This window comes from Rattus rattus, chromosome 4, assembly GCF_011064425.1.
Source record: "Rattus rattus isolate New Zealand chromosome 4, Rrattus_CSIRO_v1, whole genome shotgun sequence".
NCBI lineage: Eukaryota > Metazoa > Chordata > Mammalia > Rodentia > Muridae > Rattus > Rattus rattus.
The window spans coordinates 93,506,180-93,532,057 of record NC_046157.1 but is presented as its reverse complement, the minus strand read 5'-3'; the positions used below and the strand labels follow the sequence as shown (position 1 = coordinate 93,532,057).

General features: G+C 40.5%; 1 protein-coding gene across 1 annotated transcript in view; it reads right to left on the bottom strand.

The window, feature by feature from the left end:
• Positions 1–1,307: 1,307 nt before the first annotated feature.
• The window catches only part of Opn5 (opsin 5), a 47,753-nt gene continuing 23,182 nt past the window's right edge, over positions 1,308–25,878 (bottom strand). The window contains exons 5-7 of the mRNA XM_032899472.1: positions 20,599–20,840; positions 17,293–17,350; positions 1,308–1,385 (exon numbers count right to left, since the gene is read on the bottom strand). Coding sequence (XP_032755363.1) covers positions 1,308–1,385; positions 17,293–17,350; positions 20,599–20,840 — 378 coding nt within the window. The remainder of the gene's footprint in view (positions 1,386–17,292; positions 17,351–20,598; positions 20,841–25,878) is intronic.

Below are 25,878 nucleotides of genomic sequence, written 5' to 3'. Positions count from 1 at the left end.
GACCTCACTGTGCCTTGAGAGTCATCTAGGCCGCCAACACAAACTAATTCAACAAAACAATCCAAGGTTCCTTGTCTCATCATGTCATGTCATGGTTTGGGGACTTCAGTTGGTTGGTTGATTTTGGGGGTTTTCTGTTTTGTTTAATTTTATCTTATTTTTATTTATTTACGTGTTTATTTATATTTTTTCTCCTTTTACCTTCCAGGTTCTTCCAGTTTAATTTTCTTGTGTAATTGTGAAAACAAATGGGTCTCTGCATCTCTGTTTCTTGTACCTTTTCTTGGGCCCTTTTCCTTCTATTTTGTCCTATTTCGATGTACTAGGTGTTGTTTTATCTTAGTATATATTATACAAGAGAAATGCTATTTTCAATAAAGGGGAAAAAGAATAAACTAAAAAAGAAAAAAGAAATATTCCCAACCACTGGGCAATTTTTCCTAAGCTCTGTGGTTTTAACATAAATCACCATTATGGACAATGGAGAATTACCAATCTGTGCAATTTGGCTGTTTCCCTTAATGTAAATACCTTTATTTTAGTCCTGTCAGAGCTGTAGAGTGTTGTTGATTCTTTAAATGTAGAATAAGCAATACCAACAAAACAAAAATGGTTCAAAATGTTGGTGCAATATATTTTCTTTATTTAAAAAAAAGTACTTGAACAGCAGCTATGGCTTCAAAAGAAAATTATTTCAGTGTGGCAAAGAGAGACGGACAGAGATGAAAAGTACGAATCCATCCTTTCCTGGTACGGTCAACAAACTTCTTCAGTTCGACACACAACTGGGACGAAACAAATGAGTCAAACACTAAAACATCTTCTGAATGTTCTCATAGAGAGTACTTACAAATACTATGTACAGGTTGACTTGACAGAGTATGCTGTTAGAAGCTTCCCAGATAAATGTTCAACATTCTAACCATGGACAAGAAGAGGTTGACGGTTTCAAAGGCATGTTCACAGTCATCAATGCATCAGCAAGCTCCATTACTATCACAATGACTAGAAAGCTTGAGGAATGATGCACTTCCCAAGCTTAGGATGTGCTTTTCTTCTTAGACCATTTTCATCATCTATAAAGCCTAAAGAGTGGACACTTCACATGCTATGCACTCATGATTAAACTTCAATATCGTCACCGCAGTCAACGCTGACCATATAGTTTCTCAAACTTAAAAACAAATGCAAAGAATACACTATAGCTTTTTTTTTTCAGCATTTCAAAGAGTATATTGAAGCTGGCCACTTATTTCTGAAGCCCTGATGGACAGCTGCGGGGTTTCTCGGCCTCAGAACACAGATGCTTATTTCTTGCCACAGTCACCGTCATTACGGTGACTCTCTCCATCCATAACATGGGCACTAGTAAATCTGGAACTGCTCTGTTTGAGAGAACAACAACATTTTTGAGGTGCATGTCTGCTAATGTCAGGCCGTCTTCACCAGCATCCCAGTACTAGTCACAGAATCAGAATGCTGTCGGTAGTCTAGAACCCCTGACCCACACTCTCTGAAGCCAGGCTTGGATCTGTATAGATTTGCCCACCTTTCAACAATGATCACTGGAGCAGTAATGTTTAATGCTTACCTTAGGACACTCCAGGAAGATGCTAAAGATGAAGCCCAATGGAAAGGAGGAGCTTCAAGAATAGAGTCTGAACTCAGCTGAACTTAAAATCAGAATGAACTATGGTGCTATGCCTCTCTAGAAAGTCAGTAAAGACATTCTGCTGCCTTTGAAATAAAACCAGTGACCACAAGAGCACAGCCAATTATTCAGAAAAACCTCAAATATAGTACAATTACCATATATCTTTAAAAAATTACTTTAGATGAGAGATGGATTAAGTACACATATGTATGCAAAGATAGATATATGCATGTACTTAAATAGATGAGTGGATGATAAGAATGTGGATCTATACAGATGATAAAGAAATAGATCTTTCTTTCAATTCTCCCATGAAGTAGAAGCATACATTGTGCATTTATGACAGTATTTACTTAGCCTTTCACAATTTAGACAGGGCCCTTCATCTAAAGAAAACAGCACTCCTTAAAAGATGGAAAACAAATAACTTCCTTCAGTGGATTTAGAGTTGGAGGTTCTAGCCCAGCCCTCCTCTGGGCTCCACTTGCCAAGCAGAAACAGAAACACATCTGAAGCAAGATCACCTCTTCAGAGCCAGCTTTTCCAGATTCCCCTCCCTTATCTTTCCATAGAGGGAAGACCATGCACAACAAGCACACAGTAGTCTCAATTCACTCTGCTCCTTATGTTGCTGTTTCTTTAACCCCACATCCTTGACCTTCTATGTTCTGACAGTAGCACCATGTATCTTTCCCTTGATTTCCTTACTCTCCCCCACAAAGGTACCTATTAAATACCCTCTGCTGATAAGAGCTAATAATCAATAATTGGCATGCCATCTCTGTCAGGATTGGTTAGGGAAATGGGGATGGTTAAGGAGAGAAATCTGGTTATCTAGCCTCTAGAAGCCTGCAAATAATATTGCAAATATATTCTTCTCAATACCTTCTGGTGACCTCCCCTAGATTCAATCTGGGCTCTCCTATCCTAATTCAAACCAATTTTGATTGTCCCTAATGATGAAAACTCTGAAACGTTTTGGAGATTCCCTGGTGTCATCTGATGTTTTGCCTCTTTAAAGTGTTTTTCTTGTATGTGAGTTAAGATATTGTAGGAAGGATAAATATAGTTCTACTCATACCAAGGTAATAGTGAGGGAGACTGACAGATTCTTTTCACTCTTTTTACATTCACTGTATTGTTGCAATTGTGCCAGTAAAGTAATATTACTAACAAAATGCTTAAAAATTCTCCTTGATATTTTTGAAGTATTCTTAGCCTCTTTGGAGTGAAGTCACACAAATCTGTATTTGCTCTCTTTTGGACATTGCAACAACCTTCAATATATTAAGAAATAGTTTTCCAACAGGAATCCCATTTGTCACTCAGAACACTGGGAATCTTTATGAAGCTTACTCTGAAGTGACTACTAATGCTGCATTTGGACATTTAGAAATCCTCAAATCACAAGTCTATCCGGTATAGTATGATGATAATACCTGAAAATTATGAGACAGAGAACTACAGAGCTCGGCTTCAGATCTGGAAGTGTTGATATCTGGTTTGTTGCTATGTATTGTAATGCTAAATATTGGCCCTGGTTGCCCCTGGGAACAAGGAGATTCTACCTAGGCCCAAGTGATGCTATGTAACCTTGCTTCCCAAGTTATCCCTGATTGGTGTCTAAAGATGCCTACAGAAGAGAGGTTGACTATAGAAGAGAGATAAGCAGAGTTTTGGTTCCCAGGCTTGGGGTCTGAGGCAGGAGGCTGCATGGGAGAGAGGAGGAGGAGAGAGGAGAAGATGCCATGGGGTAGGTGAGTTAGGAAAACATGGCCATGAGGACTGGCCACTTAAAGTTAAGAGCAGCCCATATAGAACATGGCAAGTTATAATTCAGGGTTATTGGCAGGGAAATAGACATAATAGCTTAGAGGGCAGATATCTGCCCAGCTCTAGTGCACTAAAGGCTTATTATAACTATAAAGGTTATGTGTCTTTTATCTGGGAACTGAATGATCAAAGTTGAGATTGAGATTAAACATTTAACACAACAAAGACGAACACCCACCTGCCCCTCTCCACCTCACAGTGCCAACCTGTCATCTTTTATTTATCCTGCCCATCTCTCTAACAAGCTATCAGCTGCACCCTTTACATATCCTGTCCTCATGTATCCCCAGACTTCCATTCATGCATTCCCCCTTTGTTTGGAAAAGGGGGGTATAGTCCCTCTTCCTCTTTTTTTAAAAAAATGTATTTGTGGGTGAGAAATATGAGGATGCTGTGTGTATTAGCATAGTGTTTGTGAGAATGGTGTGTGGAGGTTCCCCCATACACCCTTTTATCTCAACAATATTATTGTGGAATATGGATAGATTCCATTTTTTTCAATATTATTATGGAATAATAGACATTTGTTGAACAGTTTATAAAACACACAATTTAATTCCCAAGAGTTCTAGAAGCAGGAAAGCCTGGATTTGGGATGTTGTCTCCAGTTCTGTTGCTGCCTTGCTGTGCTATTTATTAAGTCTTAGGAGAAGGTGCTTGTGACTATTCCTCTGCTCTGGCTTCAGTCCCATTGGTAGATTACATGTAGGACTTAACAGCTCCACGTGTTATGTCACTTAATCACCAAAAAGTAATTTAAGGGTTATATCTCAATTTTCAGATAATCACACTGAGGCTCAAAGAGACTGAGTTATTCCCTGCAAGGACTCACTGGGCAAGCAGGAGAAGCAAGCCCTCAACCCTGGAGAACTTTCAATGGAATCGATGCTATCTGCTATATTTTGTTGGCAGCATTTCTAAAAAGCAAGCTATAAGTTCATGCCTCTCATAATTATGAGAGTAGCTCTAATATAATTGGATCAAGATGCTTCAGTCTGTACCCTTCCTTTTCTAATCTCCCTAGAGATGTTCCCTTTTAATCGCCTGCAATGAATGATTGCTTATTATATAATTTTATGGCCCAGATAAATGCAAGACTAAAGCTGACTGAATTACCTTTGGTAATTACAGCAGGTGGGAAGAAAAATATTACACTTGCTTACCTTGACCTACTTGAATGAACTGGTAAGGTTCATTCTCAGCAGCCACTCTGCTGCTAAACATTCCCTATCTCCACGCAAGTATGGTTCAGCCATACTAAAAGCCCAGTGTATTAGAGGGTTTGGAGAATTTTCGTTTTGGTTTTTGTTCTGTTGCAAACATTCTGTTTTGTTGTTGCCTAGTTCTCTGTCCCTAGTATACAACTGTCCTACTTCCCATGAGGCATTGAGCAGAATTGTATACTTCTAAGTTTTTGCATTGGTTTGTACTCATTGGATAATATAACTCCCATCTTCTCTAGTGACCTTGAAGAGGGAATAATAAGAGTGACACATGTCCCTTTCATAATTCTATTCTGCCCTTCCCAAATTACTTCATGGAAAACTCCACTCATCAGCCACTGATAGATTCTGCATAGACAGGTTATCTGCAGATTTTCTTAAATGCTATTGAAAGCATGAGTACCTACTTCTAAGAGATTCGGAGCATTTCCAGTAGAACATTTACCTCTGTTGAAGAGGTTCGCCCAAAGTATCATCTCCATAACCCTATCCCTCCACCTTCCCCATCATATCAGCTAGAACTTCACAGGTTTGGGGTTCCATTCTGCTTATGAACAGAGCATTCACTATGCATCCAAAAGAAACTTTCCCCAGACATAACAGGTTCTAATTCCAATCCCACACTGTACTTGTGGCCTTGGGTAAGGCATGCACATTCTCTGCCTTAGCTGTTGATCAGGAAAGTCTGTCCCTCCTCCCCATTTCACAAGGCATTGGAAAGTTGACTTAAAACAAGGGGGTTTAACAAGAGCACGCAGTATGAAAGAAATGGAAAACACTACTCTTAAATGAAATCCGAGTGGCTCTAACCTAAGATTTTTGTTGTACCTTGTCAGTACAAGAAATATGAACTATGTCAGGGCCTCCAGAGGTCCCTCCGGGTCATCGGCTGCTGTTAACTCCCTGTCACATGCAGTGTGGCGGTTGAGAACTCAGGTTCAGCAGGTGCCACACAGTCCTCAGAAACCCCTGCACAAGTTCATGCTTATGGAAGTATTTTCTGAGTTTCCATTTCCTCTCCTGAAGTGGGGTGATAAGTTCATGAGTAAATGCCAATGAATTTGACTATCATAAGTAAGGACTAAATGTAGGAACTAGCCCATAGAAGAGGATGTCACATGAAATCCAGCACCCAGTGGGTACCTGCTCAGTGCTTTAAATATCATCTCTTCCAATGGCTTCTATCTGGCAAGAATAGAACCTCTAAGCAACGAGAATTTCCAGAATCAATTAAGTTTAGAAATTGATAAAGTCCTATGTGGAGACCATCAATGTGCCCAGATCCCTTAGTGCACAGGTCAACTCTTCAAATTGTAGGCATGTTATCTATTCCTTGCATGGCGTGTTTGAAGATTAAAGGGCCTTCTTCCTGCAGAAGCTTTGCAGAACTGGACTTGAAGGGGTCATGCTTTGAGGTATATTGCTCTCACTAATCAGATCCTTATTACACTATGATGTTAAGCTCCTCAAAATACGAGAAGGAGGGCCAGCAAAGGGACTTGGCAGGTGAAGGGAGCTGACAAAACCTGACAGACCAGAGACCTACGTGAAGGAAGTAGAGAACTGACTCCTGGGAGTTATCTTGCATGCCATAGCATGTGCTCCCTACCTTGAAACACAAAGAAACTTATTTAGGAAACATTTTTAAATTATGAAGAGAAGAGACAGAGAAGAAATGGCTGGGTGCATCTAGTTTTGTTTCGAACTCACTGACTTTCAAGGCACTTTGATTTGTTTCCTTCCTGGGAAATTCTTGTTTCTACTTGCCCTCTAGCCAGGCTCATAAAAGAAGGAAGGTTACGTGCAGTCGAAAGCTGATGAAAACAAATTATCTCATTACACTATTTATTTACACTATGCATCCCCATTTGTGCATGTTTCAAAAATTCCATGGACGTTTTAGAAAACACATTCAATAAACTAGGAAAAAAATGTGTCTGTACATACAGATAGACTGTAACTTTCTTCAGTGTATTACATTTTGTTTATTTAGTCTGTGGGTTCGAGATGGAGTGGGGGTGTGGCACATACTCCTGTGGCATACAAGTAGAGGGCAGAGGAGAATTTGCCCGAGTCAGTTCTCTCCTTCCACAGTGTGGGTCCTGAGACTCCAACTGAGCTGAGCAGGCTTGGTTGTAGGCACCATTATCCTCTGAGCCATCTCACTGGCCACCGATTATTTTTTAATATATACAACGACGCTAAGAAAATGGCTACTGCTGTGGAATTCCTGCTCCTTCATTCCTGGAATGTCTAGTCAAGCAAAGATAAATGATTTGTTTCTTTAATGAAGTTGGGGATGAACTCTTCTCACAGTTTAAAACCAAAAGAGTTCGTCCATGCTGGTAACATTTGAGGAGAGTCTATACAGGGTATGTGGAGGTCTAGGAGCATCACTAGTCACGATCTGAACTTTACTGCAAAAATATTTTATGCTTTAAAGCCATGGCATAAATGGCATCGTCCACTTAGTCTTACCTGCCTGACAGATGCAATACTACAGTCAAAGCCAAGTTAAGTTTGATAGGGCTGACAATATAATCAGCACCTGAGCAATAATGAATTTGATTTGGAGACCTGTGCCCAGTCTTCGTTCTCACTGCAGCAGTCTTTGGGGAGGTCCAGAGAATCTTATGTTACTTTCATCTGGACCAGAATTCGTTTCCCTTGCCAAAGCACTAGTTCTTCATAAGAATTACCTTTGCTCCTGTAAGTGAAATCAGCAGGCAGACATCACTTTGGGTCTTTTGGACAAATTCTCCTTCACTGCCCTTTTGTCCCAAATCATACCACATCGTTTCTAATTGTGAGCAATTAACATACTTGCATATGTGAATCATGTATCTTATGACTTAAACTTACTTCAGTTACATTCGCCGACCCATCTGTCACCAAGGTTTGTGCTACTTTGGTGATTTCTCAACTGGCCAATTTCACAGTCTCTCAAAAGGCTGTTCTCATTCATCTAGCGTGTGTTTATAATCCAATCTAAATTTACAGGGCACTCGACTTTGATTCCTCCCTCTAAAGTCCCTGTTTCCTTTCATCCCCAGCACAATGACTTCCTTCTTCACTAAGAGTTACCTCTAAAATTAGAGGCGACACTTATAAAACTACCTGTTGTATTAAGTCGTGGGGCTCATGGCTCTCCCATCACACAATACATGAATTCAGATTCAGGTTGACCTGCTTTGACTGCAAATTCTCCAAGGACATATCCTCAGGGGTCTTAAAAAGAAGTAATTCAATTTCTAGAATTAACATTTCTACCTGTATGCTTCCATTCACAAATATATTTTTCTGATTCACACCTATATCTGCATGATAAAAAATAATAAGTCGTATTCCAGATATGGCCTGACCTGCCCAGGATGGACACAGAGCCTGACACCTTTAGTTGTGCTTTCCAACCAAGCTTTAGCAAAGATTAGGTTGGCAAAAACGAGGATCCTTATTCTCTAGGCACGGGTGTGCATTGCTGAACATAGAAGGGTGGCTGTCTAGCACTCAGTAACACTGTCGCTGTTTTAAAATAAAATAACAGAGAAAAAAATTTAAAAAATATAAAATGAAATAATGGGCTTTAGTACTGCTAGGCAATGCCAATGTTTTATATTGTTCATTGATTTCTTTCTTCTAACAGAAGAAATAGGATAGAGATTAGAAATCAGAAAATTAACATTTGGAATAGCCTAGTAAGGGCACCAGTGCAAGGGGAAGCCCTTGGTCCTGCCAAGGCTGGACCCCCAGTGAACGGGATTCTTGGAGGGAGGGCGGCAATGGGGGGAGGATGGGGAGGGGAACACCCGTATAGAAGGGGAGGGGGAGGGGTTAGAGGGATGTTGGCCCGGAAATCGGGAAGGGGAATAATAATCGAAATGTAAATAAGAAATACCCAATTTAATAAAGATGGAAAAAATAAATGCTTTTAAAATATTTTTTAAATATATACATAAATATGTTGATATGGAAAAACAAAAAAATAAATTACACATATAATGATAAAAGAAAATTAACATTTGTAAGCAACCTTCTCTGCATATACTAGACATAGTGTAAGTATTTAAGTTGTGCCCTTTTCAATGAGAAAGTTAATTACCCATTTCATGGAAGCAAAAATTAGGCTTCAGCAAAAAACAAAAGTTAAATGCAACTGTAAGTGTTCCATATATATGTATATATGTATATGTATATATATGTATATATGTATATGTATACGTATATATGTATATGTATATGTATACATATACATATATATGCCAAAATAATAAAGACCGTGTGGGGGTCCACTTCTCGAGACAGGGTCTCTCATAACCCCTCCTTTGCCTAGTTAGTCTAGCAGACTATTCCCCACATGCCTTTCTGGCCTTCTAATGACCTCAGTTATACTTCAGGCTCCTTTTCTTTTGACAGAAGTGAAATTGATCCTTTCTAGAGTGGATCACAGATTTATCCTACACCTCCTCTGTGGTCACCTGAACCATCTGATGTTCTACCTGCCCATAAATCCATTAAGCACAATCAGTTCTCCAGCTTCTGGTCAAGCCTCTCTGGGACAAGTTTCTGACCCTCTGCCTATGGTAGAAGTTTAATTTATTCTTTTATATTCTGAAGAAACCACACTTCCTCTTTGAAGGCCAATTCTCTCCATTCCCCAACTCAGTCTTTTTTTGTTAGAGAATAGGAACCTTGAGGATTAGACTCACATCTTCTTACTCAATGATACAAGCCAGTTGCTAATGGACCAAGGTGATGAAACTAACCAGGGGTGGAACCTACTTTTGATAAACACTTTAGCAATGTTCGTTCCTATATGCCTGTTGCTTAAGTCTGCGCTTGAGTTAGGACAAGCTCTGTGTTATTTTCTTGTGAGCTAAGAACAGTCAAAGACAGATGTGTCCTTGTGCTTGTCCTTTAAGCACATATGGGGGACCACTTGTCCCACTTTTAATAACAGTGAGGTTGTGGTACTGTGAACTCTAAGAATTTCACTTGATCATCAAACATATGAAGTGATTATTTTGGAAGGAAAAAAAAGTCAAATAACACTTTGTGGGGGTTGGGGAAGCAGTCATCTTTATGGTGGTGATTCCTAAACAGGTCTTCCTGGTGGCTCTCTAATAAACAATCTCCCCAAAGAACAGATTTCTTAATTAAACTGAATTGTCCTGTGCCAAATTCTATGTCACATTTGCCTACATTGGTTTTAAGAACAGACCATCTTGTGTATCAGACTCTTGACAGCAAGTATGAATAAATACACATTGCATCCTACTGTTCTGGGCAGAGCTCTGAATCCTGAGGAAACGAACTGGGTATTTGTTTCCAAACTGACTGGCATGTTTCCTTTCATAGTGAACAGAAGGGAGGCTCTTGGGCAAATCCATGAATTGAAACAGGCAAGGTTCTGATTGAGAAGGGAAGAAATTCTACTGTGTCAATAACGGAAGCCTGGAGTTTTTAAATAACAAAGGTATTTAATTTGATGCCTAGACTCAACCCAGTTAAATACCAGCACTTATTCCTTTTTTATTTCCAAAACAGTTCTAATTTTCAATGACTCTACCTCTACATGCCAGACACAATGTATGGGGCCTTCATCAGCCCTTACCTGACAACAATGATTTTAAATCATAGTCTGTAGGAGAATTAGCTGGGACTTTCTCTTGAATATAGACACACAGATACACCAGTCCACAAAGCCAGCCAGGCAAATCACATGTTAATAGACATATTGTGGGCAATTCTGAAATTGGGCTTTATTTGGGATAGAACAAGGACTGATATGTCTGTCATCTAAAATGGAAATATAAAAATAGCTTACATACACTAAAAACACATGCTTTCCCACATGAACTAGAAACAAGGGAAGGTTTTGACCTCAGCGGCATGTTGTTCAAAGACCTTTCTTCTGATCCTACCCAACTTAGCAGTACCTCAGAAAACTCCATTCTAGACTAAGTGGTATGCACATCCTCACAAACATTGTACTACTCTCCCAAAGACTATTACTGAACAACGCTTACCTGAGACTTCCTCTTCTAAGATCACCCCTGCGTCCCATCCCCTCCCCATACCATGTAGTTCAGAACAATCAATGCCTTTATATTCCTAAAGACCCCTTGGCAATGTCAACCATAGCATCTCCCATGATGCAATGTAGCCATCTACTTACTCGTGTTTGTTCTGCCGCGTCACGACCCCTTTTCATACACTTGGTTTTATGCCCACCTCCTCTACAAAATAAATAAATCTTCTCAATAAATGCTGTCTACCCGAATCCATTCTCATCTGTGACTGCAGCCCCATACCATGGATCCCTTATCCCATATGGTTAGAGCTTGGTGTCCAGGATTTTAAAGGGAATGGGATCAGCTCTTATTTGTCATTGCATTTGGAGCTAAAGCATGGAGAGAAAAGTACCATAAGGGAAATGGATGACTATTTTAAAGCAAGCAAGGAGAGAGAAGAAAATCTCACTGCAGAATAAATCTCTGTCGATCGTGGAGCAGAGTAAAGATACCACAGGCTGACTGAGAGAAGAGGGGAAGCCCTGCTCTCCAGTGGATAGACTATATCAGCCCCCTATGTCTTTTCTTTCTGATCAGGAGCAAAGCACATCCCCTGGGGTTTTTAAGACAACGAAGATGGGTTGGATAAAGATTTTCTACTACGTAGAGAAGGATGTATTTTATAAAACCTAAGATAAAGGTTGGGGAGTTAAAAACTTTTTGCAACATAGAGTCTCTCAACTATTCAAAAGGACAAGCACCAACAGACAATATAGACATGAATGGATGCGTGCCAATACAATTTTGAATTTTCTGAAAATAGGCAGTGAGTAAGGCTTGGCCTGAGGGCTGTGGTTTGCAGACTTCTGCAACAGATGAAAACACAGCGGGTTCTGAGCTTATAGATGTTATTATTTCCCTTGAAGAAATTTTCTACTTGGTGAGCATCCTGAGTTTCAGCCTCTTATACAACCTTTAATTGTGTTCCCACCGTAATGAGATTGCACAGTGACCATGTGTACCCACTGAAGTCAATATCACAGGCTGTCACCTGGAGCTCACTACCCCACGGTTCCCATAATTCTAATCCATGTCTGTCATCAGAAGGCAAAGCAGTGGGGTGGACCTGGGAACGCATGGCTTCTCTTTTACAATGTTAAGCAATTTGCTGCACAGAAGTTCGGCTGAAATTCTCTGTAAGACTGTACCAGCAGCAGCGACAGCAGCCTCAGTGCTAAGAATGGTTTTTCTACCGCTGAAAATTACTTGTATTGATTGATAAAGTGTTAGCTAAGAGCTGTGTTAAATGAAATCCCTTCACTGCTGAATGAAACGAAGGCACTAAACTGTTGGATGTGGACTCCATTGTTCCTTCCTCTCCCTCCCCTATCACCTGCCTGTGACAGGAAAGAAGAAAAGCCCTAACCCTCAGAGTCATTTAGGTAGTGCTGATCCCCAAGATACAGCATCAAAGCAACTTCTCAAGAAATTTATAATGCCCTAGCATGAGACATCAGACAGACACGATACCGATGAGCATGTTGACGAAATGTCTTACAGGGTTGGTGCTAGAGAATAATTCCATTAAAGCGGTGACTTACAGTCTGCATTCCCAGAATGGATTAGTGGGCTCCTTTCTCTAAAAAGATAACCAGGCCTCGACCTGCACAGAATATCAAAATGGGTAGCACTGGAGCTAATTCTGGGCGATTTGGGTAAACCCCGTGTCTGCTGGAAAACTGGGTCCATCCTTTTTCCAAATGAATGCCTGCTTCACTCTTCCTCAGACAACTTAGATTTTGTTCATTTGGAAGTGTCTGTATGTGGGTCAGGAGGGCATTAGAAGTGAACGGCACTTTCAAAGTAGAAAACACATAGGGACTTATAGCTTGGGTGAAGAAGGAAAAGAATGCTGTCTGAACCATTGAGCTCAGAGCAGCAGATAATCCCCATTAACAACTGTGTATGAAGAAATGCTTACCTATGCAACTCGCTCTCCCCTTCCCTGCCTCCATGAGGTAACTAGACTCTCCCCACAGCCTTCCACAAAAAAACCCTTCCACAAAGGTCCTCCTGAGACATTGTTGCTGTACTGTCCCTTTGTCCTAATGAAACACACTAAAGAAAGTGCTCTGCTCATAGAACATTCATCCCTGGATCCAAATCTCCTAATGCACTTGAGACATAATTAATGGAGATTGGAGATGAGGAACAGATATTTAAAGTAACTGAGAATGGTCATTTAGGTACATGCACTTGTTTTAATTCCAATCTGTGCAGTTGAATAATTTCCTGAATGTATTCCACCCATTGTTATGACCTGTGAATATACATGTTGAAAGTTATACAATCTTTATAAAGCAAAATGTTCAAGTTCACAATAGCCACAGTGGCGATCTAGGGTTTTCTCAGTAGAATACACTAACAGCTTGAGGTTTTCAGCTATTTGGGCCAACCGAGGCCATGCTTTTGAACATGTTTTCTTACTGAATTCCCTGTGACTTTTGAAGTCCTTGCCTTTCGCTCCCTTTTCACAAGAAGCATGCAAACTGTTTATAATTGCCTAATATGGAAACAACCTAGGTACCTGTCGACGGGTAAATGGAAAAAGGACACTGTACTGGAAGGGGCATATTGTGAAATATTATTGAGCCATAAAGAAAAATTAATATTCTGTCACATGCAACAAACTAGCTATATGACAATGAGTTAAATAAGTTAAATACTCTCTCATGTGTGAAAGTTAAAATCAAAGTAAATCCAAATGTAAAACAGTGATGACCAGCCATTGGGAAAGGAGAAGGAAGGGCTATAGAGGGGCAAAATTGAGCCCCAGTTAATATGCACAATGAATAACACTATCTAAAATAAGGATGAATGAATAAGGACTGCCACTTTGCTCCTCTGGACAATGAGGCCTGGCTCCATTACACCAAAATGAATTATGAATCCAAAGCTGATGAACACTGCCTCACTAGCCTTTTCCTTTATAGGACCTAGCATCATGCTGCCACCTTCTAGCCCTTACAGACCCTTTATATTAATACCTGCTGACATGGTTCCTCCGTGATGCTCCTCAGCTGAGTCTTTGTTCCTGTTTGCCCTGACTTAATGGAACTATTCCTCTTCAGAATCTGGTTCAAGTCACTATAGATGATCAAAGGCAAGAGCATGTTTTTCTTGGCAAGGAAAAATTAAATGAAATCAAATATTTAGTTACCAACCGAGTTATAACTAAGTCTAATATTTGACTGTTAATAAAATTGCATGGGGGTGATCAAATAGAGTTTTACTTCAAATTACCTTCCTGCTGCCTTACTCCAAAAGTAATCAATTTTTTTTGTTTTGTTTTTGGATTTTATCATGATTCTTGAAAATTGAATTTTCAAGTTCATGGACCATTTCAGTTCTTAATCTCTTCCTAAGTTCATCATTCTTTTTTTTTTTTTAATGGAAAAAGCTATATTTAAATGGCTGCCTGTAGAAAGAAGGCAATTTAAAATAAGAACTGGCTGGACACGGTAACACATGCCCGTACTTCTAACACAAGACAGGTGTGAAGTGAATCAGAAACAGCTTGGATACTTAGCAAGAAATAATAATAATAGTAATAATAATAAAGCATAATGATAGTGATAATGAATAAACCAGTTTTCTAGGATTTTACATTTTCTACTTAAGAGTTTACCCCTCTTTTCCTGATCTCTCCCAAAACCTGACAGCTACCCACTTGATTCTAATCATTTAACTTCCAAGCATCCTTCAGGTGGCAAGCATTGAGCCAGTTACCAAGAGCCCAAACACTATGTGCAGTCTGTTCAAAGATTCAGATGTCATTAACACACAAGCAATGCACACTACCAGCACAAAAGGCTGCTGGCATTGAGGACGGTGAAGTGTTTGGTAAGGCACTGTTTGTTTCCCTAAAACATTGGACGCTCTGGGACAAGCAATACCAGCTCAGTGGGGAAGTCACTGAGATTCTGGACTTGTGAAGCCAAACCTCAATAACTCCTATTTCTTACCACATTCTACCCCAAGGATCAACTCTCTTTCCTCTATCAATCCTTATCATTCTAGATCCTTCTAGCTCTGAGGGTATCACAAAAACTTATGGGAGTCAGGCACAGAGGATTTAAACCGTGTGTTTCAAATTGGTAGGGAAAACCAATGCTAGGATCTTTTCCCCCAAAGTTCCTGCTATTTAAACTCTATTTTCCCTCCTCACTTTGTTAATCCCTTTTCATACATGATTTTTAAAGCTTGTTAAAGTCCACAATTTAGTTAATAAATGAAAGTGTACGTCCTACATTTAGGGACTCCCACAAAGGTCTATGTTAGCTTTCTCTGCTAGATTACACTAGCATGAGTGGACTCATCTCTCCCATCCCCCCTTCACCCTCCTCTAAGATTATCTCCTCGAGACACTCCTGTGCCTTAATCTTTTCTTTCAGGTCTTTTAAGTCGGCTCTTTTTCTCTATCCGCACCACTTCCCAAGCAGATTTCCCAAAGCCCTTCTTAATTCTTCTATCACAGTGCAGTCGATTGCCAGGGACTCCTATTTCGTAAGACATTTTAAAGCTATGTTTTCATTCCCATGGTCATGGCCACTCCTTCATCCAAGGTCTCATAAGGTATAATTTCATTACAAAGTCCCTAATAAGTGGGAGAATGTACAACCATGACTCTCCCTCCTAACCAAGTAATGTACCCACTGCAATGCCTGAGACTGGTAGTTGGTATTCTAGACATTGCAAACACCCTAACTTCCTGTCTGTTTGTTTAGAACAACTGCTGACGACTTTTCTGGTATGTATCACCCCTTACTTTAATCATAAGAGCAATAGTTAACACGTTGGTAGTACATCCTCTCTGACAGGCAGGGTACTGAAAGGTGTTTTCTTATTCATTACACCTCACAACAACCCTCTGATGGTATTGCCTCCTCTCCTGCTAAAGGCACTGAATTAGGGTTGCAAATCCAGGCAGTGTAAGCCTGTGCTCTAACCTTGTGCCTCCCCCATCTAGGTTCCTCCCACATCTCTATAATTACAAAGCTGTCCAGAGTAGCTTGCCTCTCCCTTCTCATGACAATTGTGTCCTTCCTCAATCCTACCTTGGTAGTTCTAAGACCCAGGCAAAGATGTTAACTTGGTTGGTTGGTTGGTTGGTTGGTTTGGGGTTTTGTTTGTTTTGTTTGTTTGTTTGTTTGTTTGTTTGTTTTGCTTTAATCACAGCTTGTTTTGTCACTTCTCCTTAATTATCTCAAGCCAACAGCATACATGAACCCCTTCTTCATCCCTACCGCTACCCCCAAGAAAAACAAACACAGAGGAACTGAAGGTGACATATACAATGGGCTGAGCCTTGAGGGACTGGCTGATTCTCTACAAACTTTCAAATGCAAGGAGTAAAGAGATCACCAGTACAGTGGAGACCCCACTTGCTTCTGGCTGTTCTTGCTAGCTGTTCCCAGAAGACTAGAAACAAGGCTGTGTTCACTGTAGACTCAGAGGGAGACGGAATGCAGGAGCAGGGAGGACACCTGCTTGGGCCTGTTCCTCAGACAAGAGAAAATCAGAAGGACATTGATGAAACAAATGCTTAGCTAGACCACGTACCATGCCTTATTCTTCTCCTTAGCTTTTACAGGACACAAATCTGTCTTCAAAATCCTTCCTTCTTATTCATACTAGTATCTCTTTAACCTCGGGCTTCAAGAGGTACTTGTTGAAATAAAATTAACAATGACAAGAAGAACCAAGGTCACAAAGAACAAGCAAAGAAAAGAAACAGCACTCACAAATAGTACTTTTACCTAAATTCCTTCCTTGGGTAATGGTGACTGGTAATGCCCTATCTTATCCACTCTATTCAAGTAGCCAGAACCTAATAAAAAATCCAAGTGAATAAAACAGCCATCAATGAGAATGATTTTTTTATTCAAATTTAGAGATACAAGAAAACCATTTAGGGGTTTCAGACAAAGCTGATTTCCCTTGAGGACTCCTTCCCATCGCTAGCGCATAGAACTCGACCCTCAATCACCATAGAAGAGAAGAACTCTGAGAACCTAGTGCTACCAAATAACTATCCCTACACTGCCTAAGTAAACCCTAGATACAGCATCCCTGACCCTACACTAAGAAATGAAGGAGAAGGAGAAGAAGAAGAAGAAGAAGGAGAAGATGACGACGATGATGATGACGATGTCAATGTGTCGATGATAAGGAAGATGTCAGGATAGCATAAGTAAAATAACACCTAATAAATAAAACTTGTAAACATTTTTCTTAATATCTCAGGCAAATCCTGTTTGGCATAAGGATAGGTTTATCATAAGGAAAAGAGAATATCAAAGACATCCTTCCTAATATTCAGAAAGTCCCAGCCTAGTTTCCATTTGCAATTTCCCAACAAACCCTGGCTTCAAGAAAAAGGGGGGGATATACAAAATATAAAAATATAATATAAAGGCAAGAGTGAGGCCACGATTGAATGTTAGGAAGAGTGGAGAGGCAAGCGTGTGAATAAGTGTGTCCATGAGTGACGTTCTGTCCATCTTCATACCTCTTGATGGATCTCCACCACAGCAGAAGACTTCCTGACTGCGGTTACAGTGTGCAGCCTAGAAATAAAAGAAGAGACGTGAAAAGGCATATAGACAGGCACATCTACATGTACATGTGCGTATGTGCATGTGCACATGTTATCATGTGACCTTAACTACCAGTACCACTTATTCAGGGGAGACTGAGGGGAAAGAGTGTAGATGTCACCTAGATGTATTGTACACATGTATAAAATCTAAAAAAAAAAATTCATATTAAGTGGTAGAAAATAAACAAAACAATTTGTTGGGGCAGTGGGAGAAGATCATCAACATAAGAGTTCAGCTTAAAAAGGGAGAAAACTAATAATTTAGAATATTCAAAGTAAAAAAATCATATTCTTTGGCAAAGCCTTCCACATATAGGTCTCCACTTTGCAGCCCATTCCCTGTGATGTCAAAGCTGTACTCATTCATCTGGAAATGCAGCAGGCAGGGCAGTCAGAGACTTAACAGATAACAGGCATCCCAGAATTTAGGGTGTTGTTTCCCTATGGGCCTCAACCATCTAAAGTATTAGAAATGTGAAAGGCGTCTGTCCTACATAGCACAGTCCACTGAGTCTTTGGATGTTATTTTCTGTGCAAGCATCTGAAGTCTAATTCCCCTGTCAGCAGCTATAGGTGACTTCATAGGTCTCCATGGAAGCTGAACAAAGAACGGTAACTTTGTCTTCTGTCGACAGCACTCCCTTCTCAGTGCCGTCTCCATCTTTCCAACCTGGCTATGATGAGAACCACCGGGAAGAGGCAGTCAAAAGGCTGAAACTCCTGTCCAGCCTGGACCAATGAAAAGCTGGTCTCTGGTGGTGGGGTTTTCAGAGTTCCTGAGATAACTTGACTACACAGTAACAAGAGTCTACATCTAGACACTCAAATGAAGAGTGCAGTGTCATTTCAAATGAGAGTCTTTCTATGTTAGGAAGTTTAGGGTCTCTTTTGTTTGTTGACTGGCTCGTTACCTTCTGCCAAAACTTCAGGAAGCTTGGCTGTGGAAAGGGAAGGTTTAGTTTTACTTTGCGATGACCGTTCAAATTAACTCGAAATTTATTTTCATAATCTCACATTCGACCCAGTAGCTTTTCTATTTGAAATTCAATGGTTTTCTTCTTCAAAGCAAACCCATTTCAGATCTCAGAAACAAGAGGAGCAAAGATATCATCAGTTAACCTCACTTCAGGCCAGTGACTTGTCTGAACTGGCTTCACGTCACTTCTTGTCACCCAAGGAGCACTTAGCCTCTCAAGAACAACGAAGGTAAGGAAGAATTCATTTTATTCTCTTTATTTATAAGATAAGCTCTAATAGCCACCTTCCACACTTCTGCTCTGCACTGTGGAATAGACCCTTCTAAAGCCTACAGCTCAACACCTCTTCAAAATGGCTTCCTGGGAGACAACTTCAGCCTATAGAATCCAAAGTCTCAGCCTCAGCCCCGATGTCAGGTTCCCCAGAGAAAGCAGGAACTGCAGGGGAATGAACTAGCCTTAGTCATCTTCAGAAAAGCAGTCACTGTGTTTCACATAAATGTTTAATGAGAACAACCTAACTGAGCTGTCTCCTGCTTGACTGAGTTTTCTAAAGTCTTGTGGCCCAAAGTCACTTTCTGTCCCTCTTTCCCTTGCCGAATGTTAAATATTTATGTGCTGTTCACACTTGTGAATAAACGTGCAAATCACAGAGCTAGTCTGTCGCAAAATTCTGAGCTAGGTGAAATGTGCTTCCAGCCGTCCCTGTCATGTTCTCATTTTTTTAAATAAAGAAGTGTCCTGTTACCTTGTCCCAAAATTCTCTGTGAAAATGATTCTCTCTGTTCTCCCTACCTGCATTCACAATAAAGAATCGGCAGCTAACAAGGACAATGCTTTATTACTTCCTAAAGAGATGCATGTTTGCATTTGGCTTTACCTATTCATTTCTGAAGAGAAGACATGAACTGTGAACAGCATGAAAGGCCACCCATCCACAGCGGTCACATAGGCCTTTCCCATGCATCCTTTTGTTCAGTTATTACAATGTCCTATTAGTAGCTCATCCTACCCTTAGGCTCAAAGCAACTAAAGTGCCTCTCAAAAGTCAGACTATTGGAAACTGAGGTCTTAAACACAGTCTTCCATCCCAAACTGTAGATTGTGTCTCGTTGTCACAGCAACAATGACAAGAATGCTATTCATTTATAAATTTTGATGATTTTTATTTGATCATACACACACACACATAGATAGATAGATAGATAGATAGATAGATAGATAGATAGATAGATAGATAGATAGATAGATAGATAATCTATATATAGAGATATATAGATATATATATATGTTTAAGAGAGCTGTCACTTGGTCAATGTTACAGGCAAAATTTAATGTCTTCCTGATGTTCTTTCTCTAGTACACCTTATTAAAGAAAAGAAGTATTGAATAATACCTTGTCACCAAGTAATAATGAAGGAGGACCAGAGACCCTAAAACCTCTACCTCCTTAGCCAAGAAAATGACTTGAAAAGCATCTTCCACTTTTTACCCAAAGAGGGGCAAGGAATAGTTACAGAAGGCCTCCCCACAGCTACTGGCCCAGCTCTTCACTCGATCTGAGTATTGAACCTCTAGGAAAAATAATTCAAATTCTTGTACACTCTGCATCAAAGCAGTATAGACTTTTTTAAAAGCTAGGATTTAAGTAACAATTCCTACCCCACTACCTTCGGACTATATAAATATGAGTGGCTTCCCCAATCTTAACCTTACTTGAACCTCTTTCCTCATCTAACACAGATAAATAACAGCTTCTATCTCTCAATATAACTTAAAGAACCAGAAAGAAAAAAATGAGAGAGGAATGGTTTCATGGCCCTTCTCTCTCACTTCTGCTTAAGTCCTTGGATTTTTTTAGCCAAGAGTTCTGATGGCCCAAACAACAGTGGCAAATAATTCCTTGACAAGAATTTATTATTGAATCAATTCCACATAGACCAGCACTCTTGGACTGATATGGATTCAATACCCCAAAAAGAAGTCCGCAACCAGTGAATAAACACAGTATAGCATCCTAGTTGCTCTAGGATCAAAAACAGAACGCCTGGTCTCAATATCTGGCTATCATCCAACCCATACATATCTGATGACTTGGCTTCTGGAATTTTTATGAACAGAAAACAAAATCCTCCTAACCCAACTCCTTAGGAATTTAGTTAGCACCCAAGTGTCTGCTTAAATCACTACGGCATTTTAAGACAAAGAAAACAATTGATTTCTAGCTTCTGAATGTTACCTAAAGTCTTCCAAAGACTTCTTCTTTGTTGCTCTCAAACCACCAGTCTGGCAACAGGCAAATCTGTAATCAATGACCTGGTAGATGATTGGGTTGTACATCGCTGCAGATTTTGCAAGGAGCGTGGGCACCACGGAGAGCTGTATAGGGATGGAGTCTGGCCTTCCAAAAGCTGACCACACGGAGACTACCGCGTAAGGAATCCAGGCAATGAGGAAACCAGCACAAATCAGCATCGCCACCTGGCACAGGGAAAGTAACAGACAAGCAGGGTCAAGGGATTTCATAAGCAATCTTATTTCTTCTGGCTCAAGTTTCTCACAATTTTGAGGTTCGTACTATAGAAATTTCCCAAATATAAAGAAAAAAGAGTTGCAGGGCTCCTGTCAAAGCAATGTGGAAAGTGATTTTGCTCTCACAAAATGAACCTCTTAATTGTCAGAACACAGAATGATTGACAATATAAAATACCCTCACAGGTTTTCACCATCCCAAACCGAGTCCTTTTAATGGTGTAGCCCTAACTACTGCCCTATAGCTTCTGATCTTGTTATCTCAGTTCAAGTTAGCAAACGGTTTTAGCAAATGCTTTTGGCAAGAGCTAAATCGGGTGCTACGGGACATCCCAGCATGCCCCTGTTCCTGAGCTGTCTCCCTCTTGAGTACAAATAGTAGCAGATCACAGCTGAATATGATTTGGGTGCCAGCTCAGAAGAGAACATTTGTTTCTTATTGGAAGGAGTAAGAGCTTCGTGGTGAATGTTGCATAGACCCCGCACTTGGACAAGATGAAATAGAAGTAGTGAGAGAAATGCTGGGAAAGTGTCCCATGCATGGGTGGGTTTGTACAGAAACAAGTCAAGGGGGCATCAAGATGTGGGAAAGCCAAATGGGGTGGTGAGACCCTCCTGGTAATACTCATGTGTTCCGTGTTTCGTGAAACATATTACTGAGTTTTCCTTTCGCTCCACATACTCTGCAGCTCTCGGAGGTTCATAAGCAGACCATGGAAGATGAGCCCACTGGAAAAAATGCCTGAGAGAAAACAGCAGCTAGAGAGACCGCTCCTTATCCAACAAGTCACATTGAGAATCCGTGTTTTGTATGGAAGACACAGAAAGGCAAAGCAGACACATCCCTGCCCACTGGTAGAATGTTGCATGAGATCCCATATGAACAAACAATGTTGACAAGAGAAATAGAAGTACTACTAAAGAAAATGCTGGAAAGTGTCCCATGCATGGGTGGGTTTGTACAGAAACAAGTCAAGGGGCATCAAGATGTGGGAAGCCCTGGTCCTGGTAAGACTGAACCCCCTTGGTGAACCGGATGTGTTGGGGGTTTAGGAAAATGGAGGAGAATTTTCCTTTAGGCTCCCATAAGAAGGAGGACAGGGGTTAGCAGACCATGGAAGATGAGCCCACTGGAAAAAAATGCCTGGAAAAACAATTGAAAACCGCTCCTTATCCAACAAAGTAATTGAAATCCAACTTAATAAAGACCCTGAAAAAAAAAAAGAATTTCCACTCTGAGCACATTCGTTTAGACAAATGTCTAAACTAGAAATAAGATTGTTTCAGTGATAGTACTAATGCTAGAAAATTAAGCCCAGGCTTTGGTTTTCATTTTAAGTGTGCTATTTCAAGCATACCTTGAAAGTGAGCATTACTAAGTTCTTAGTGTCCTTACACTGTTGTTCTTCCAGTGAGGTAAATAATAAAATTATATTTAAGCCAATTCTCTGAGCGTGCCTCCCCTTGTGTCTGCTTGCACTTCTTTTAATCTTCTTGGTGTATCTTCAACTTTAGAATTCCCAGCATCTCCCCACCCTTCCTGGTTTCATGAAGTTGACATAACAGGTAGCACATGAGTCAGATCTGACCAATCAGAAGACTAAACTCTCCTGACTACACAGGGATGAGGAGCTTAATCAAACTCATCTCTGAGATTTAGTGAGCCTCACGGTTATCTCTGAGTCTCCTCAGATCTTGGGAAGATGTAAGAATACTGCTAACAAAGATATCCTTAATTCATCTTTCCATCACCTAACGTAAAGTCAGCGACCATCCTTGATATCCTGGTCATGGTGAGCTACAAAGAGAGATGATCATTGACAAGGAATGAGAAGCAAACTGCTGTATAAACATGGTAAAATATTTATAGAGGTTCTTTTGTCTTAGTGGCACGGCTGGATATTATTTTTCTGACAATAAGGCTTGTGTGTGTATTAATTCATACACATGCATGTGCATCTCCATATGAGTTAGCAGAAGCATAATTACTATAGCCAGGGAATGATCCAAAGCCTGTCTGTGACCTAAAGAGCATCCTGGATGTGGGATGTGTTGCCATGGAAACTTACTTTTGTGAGATATGTAAGAATGAAGTATAAGGCTGAATTTAGTGATAGAATGCTTGCTTAGCATGTGCTCAGAAACACACATACACACATGGAAAATATGTTCTCATGTTTGAAGTTATAAGCGTTCACTCAAGAATTTCAAGGCTCAAGAGGCTGAAGAAAGTAGCCTACCCTTTCAGAGGACCCACATTCAGTGCCCAGTACTCACAACCATTTACAATTCCAGCTTTGGGAAATCCAATACCTTTTCTGGTCACTGTGGTACCTGTACACACATTTTCACACACCGATACACACACACACACACACACACACACACACACACACACACACACACACGAGACTAGACATAAAATAAATATTTCTAAAAGAAAGAAAGAATTTCAAAGCTCATCTTCAAACTAAGGGCAGGCAAGGAAAACCTCAGTACTGAACAGTTTGTTCCACTTTTCAGAGAACATGGACCCCTCATGAGACGAATCAAATGAGACCAGGGCTGCTGTTCCAGAGTCCTGTGACAATATTTGTGCATCTTAAGCTAAAATAATTCTTTTCTGTGATCAACACTTCTAATCCACTGCAACTAAACACACACACCCGTCTCCCTTTGAACCTGTTCTACCATCAGAAGCTTACCCAGGAGTCCTTTCTGTTTGGTTTAGTGTGATTTTTGCTTGTAAAGAGTAGATTCCCCCAAATGCTCAGTGAAGCCCCTTTTTTCTCAAATTCCCAAATAAACTCTGGCAACATAAATAACGCTTGTGTTAGCAGCTTCGTAGAGGCTTAACATAGCCCCCATCTTTGATTCTCGGGTGAGTCATAGGATGGTGTTTTATGCCATCTTGAAATTCATTTTCTGCACTGCTGCCAAAGCCATTGACAGAAAATAGATTAGCAAAAAGCCCATAATATTTTCTCCTTCTATCGGAAGGTGCAATAGGAACAGGAAAGGCTTATGACATGACTGCTGTTATCCTTTCTTAAAATATAGAGAACTGGATGTACTGTGGATTTCAAAACAGCAAATTAAGTACAGTGGGTGGGGCCTCAGTGGTTTAAATACTAAGCCTGGATGAGTGCGATAACTCACGGAGGAAAGGTGCTTGTCACTAAGCCTGACTACATGAGTTTGATCCCAGAGACTCACACTGGGGAAAGAAAACCAGTTCCTGCAAGCTGTCTTTTGACATCTGCGCATTCAATGGGACAAGCACAGGCACATGTGCATGCGAGCACACAACACACACATGCCTAAATCAATTAACTAGATAACTCATTAATGTTCAAGCTATCTTAGTGTATTTTCCATGTGCTTTCTAAAACCTTTGTAACATTTTTCCAGAGCTTGGACTGGGGCTTAATGTTTTCATCAATTCATTTCTTGTTTTTTCCCACTTCAATCTCATTCCTATTTTCCAACATTTACCTCCCAGCCGTCCTCGAGCCAGTGCTACCAGAGGCCCCAGCAGCCACGATCCATCCCAGGTTGTTTATTGTTTTAATGACTTCACTCCCATCACTGTTTCTTGGTTCACTGACAAAGCACTAAAACCCCCAGTTCCCAAATTAGACAGTTTTGTGGGAGGAAATTCTCACAGAATTCATGTTTAGCTTGTACAAAAGAATCGCACATCTGCAACTTGGATCACTTGAAATAAGTTGCCACAGAAGACCCAAGGATGTCAGTTCTCCCCAGCTCTAGTTCAAGTTAGCAAGTGTTACAAAGTAATGCCATTGAATGTGCTCAATTCCAGCGAACTAACTTGTTAACAGGGTCCTAAGATGATGGGGCTGAGCTCAAATATTTGAAGTTATACATGACCCTCACTCATCAGAGCAGACAAAGAGAGAGGAGAGAGTATAAAGGTCCCATTCTCCCAGTGTGAGGGACTTGGTAGAAGGATGATACAGGAGTCTTTGGCTATGAGGTACTATGCCTCTCCATGGTTTCATTCTTAGATTAACCCCACTGACTAGAAGGAGAACAAAAAACTCTGTTGCTCTATTCACAGACTTTACAGAAGAGCAATTCAGTTCCTCCCTCTGAGCTCCTTTGCCTGGATCTGAGTCAGGCATCAGCTGCATGCTTCGCTGAATAATGAAATACATGGAACTTATGAGAAAGGTGAAGGCCAGAAGAGGGGCCAAGGAGATTGTACTTACTGGCTTGTTTTTCTGTGTCAACTTGACCTAAGCTGGAGTTACCACAAAGAAAGGAACCTGCCTTGAGGAAATGCCTCCATGAGATCTAGCTGTAAGGCATTTTCTCAATTAGTGATCAAGAGTGAAAGGAGCCATAGTGGGTGGTACCATCCCTGGGCTGGTGGTCTTGGGTTCTATAAGAGAGCAAGCTGAGCAAGCCAGGGAAGGCAAGCCAGTAAGAAACATCCCTCCATGGCCTCTGCATCAGCTCCTGTTTCCTGACCTGCTTGAGTTTCAGTCCCGACTTTCTTTGGTGATGAACAACAATGTGGAAGTGTAAGCTGAATAAACCTTTTCCTCCCCAACTTGCTTCTTGGTTATGATGCTTTGTGTAGGAATAAAAACCCCGACCAAGACAGAAATGGAATAAAACCTCCATCAATAGCAAGTTTGAAATATATCACCAAGCAAGCAACAGCCATCCTAATTCAGTGCCTGGAGTGAGATCAGTGCACGGAGAGAAAGGGGTAGGAGGAAGTCTTGCCCACTGCAGGAGAGTATGTGATTGGTCCAAGCATGGGATGAAAAGAACAAGATATATTATAATAGATCTACTTAGCAAGCATACATTTGCCCACAACCAGTGAAAATTGGATTGAAAGACAGTAATGCCATTTCAGGGGCAGCTGCTTTACAGAGGTGAGTATGCCTGTCTCTAAGTGATACATATTATTAAAACACAGAAAAGCCAGAAGCCAGCCTGAATGCACAGCTGT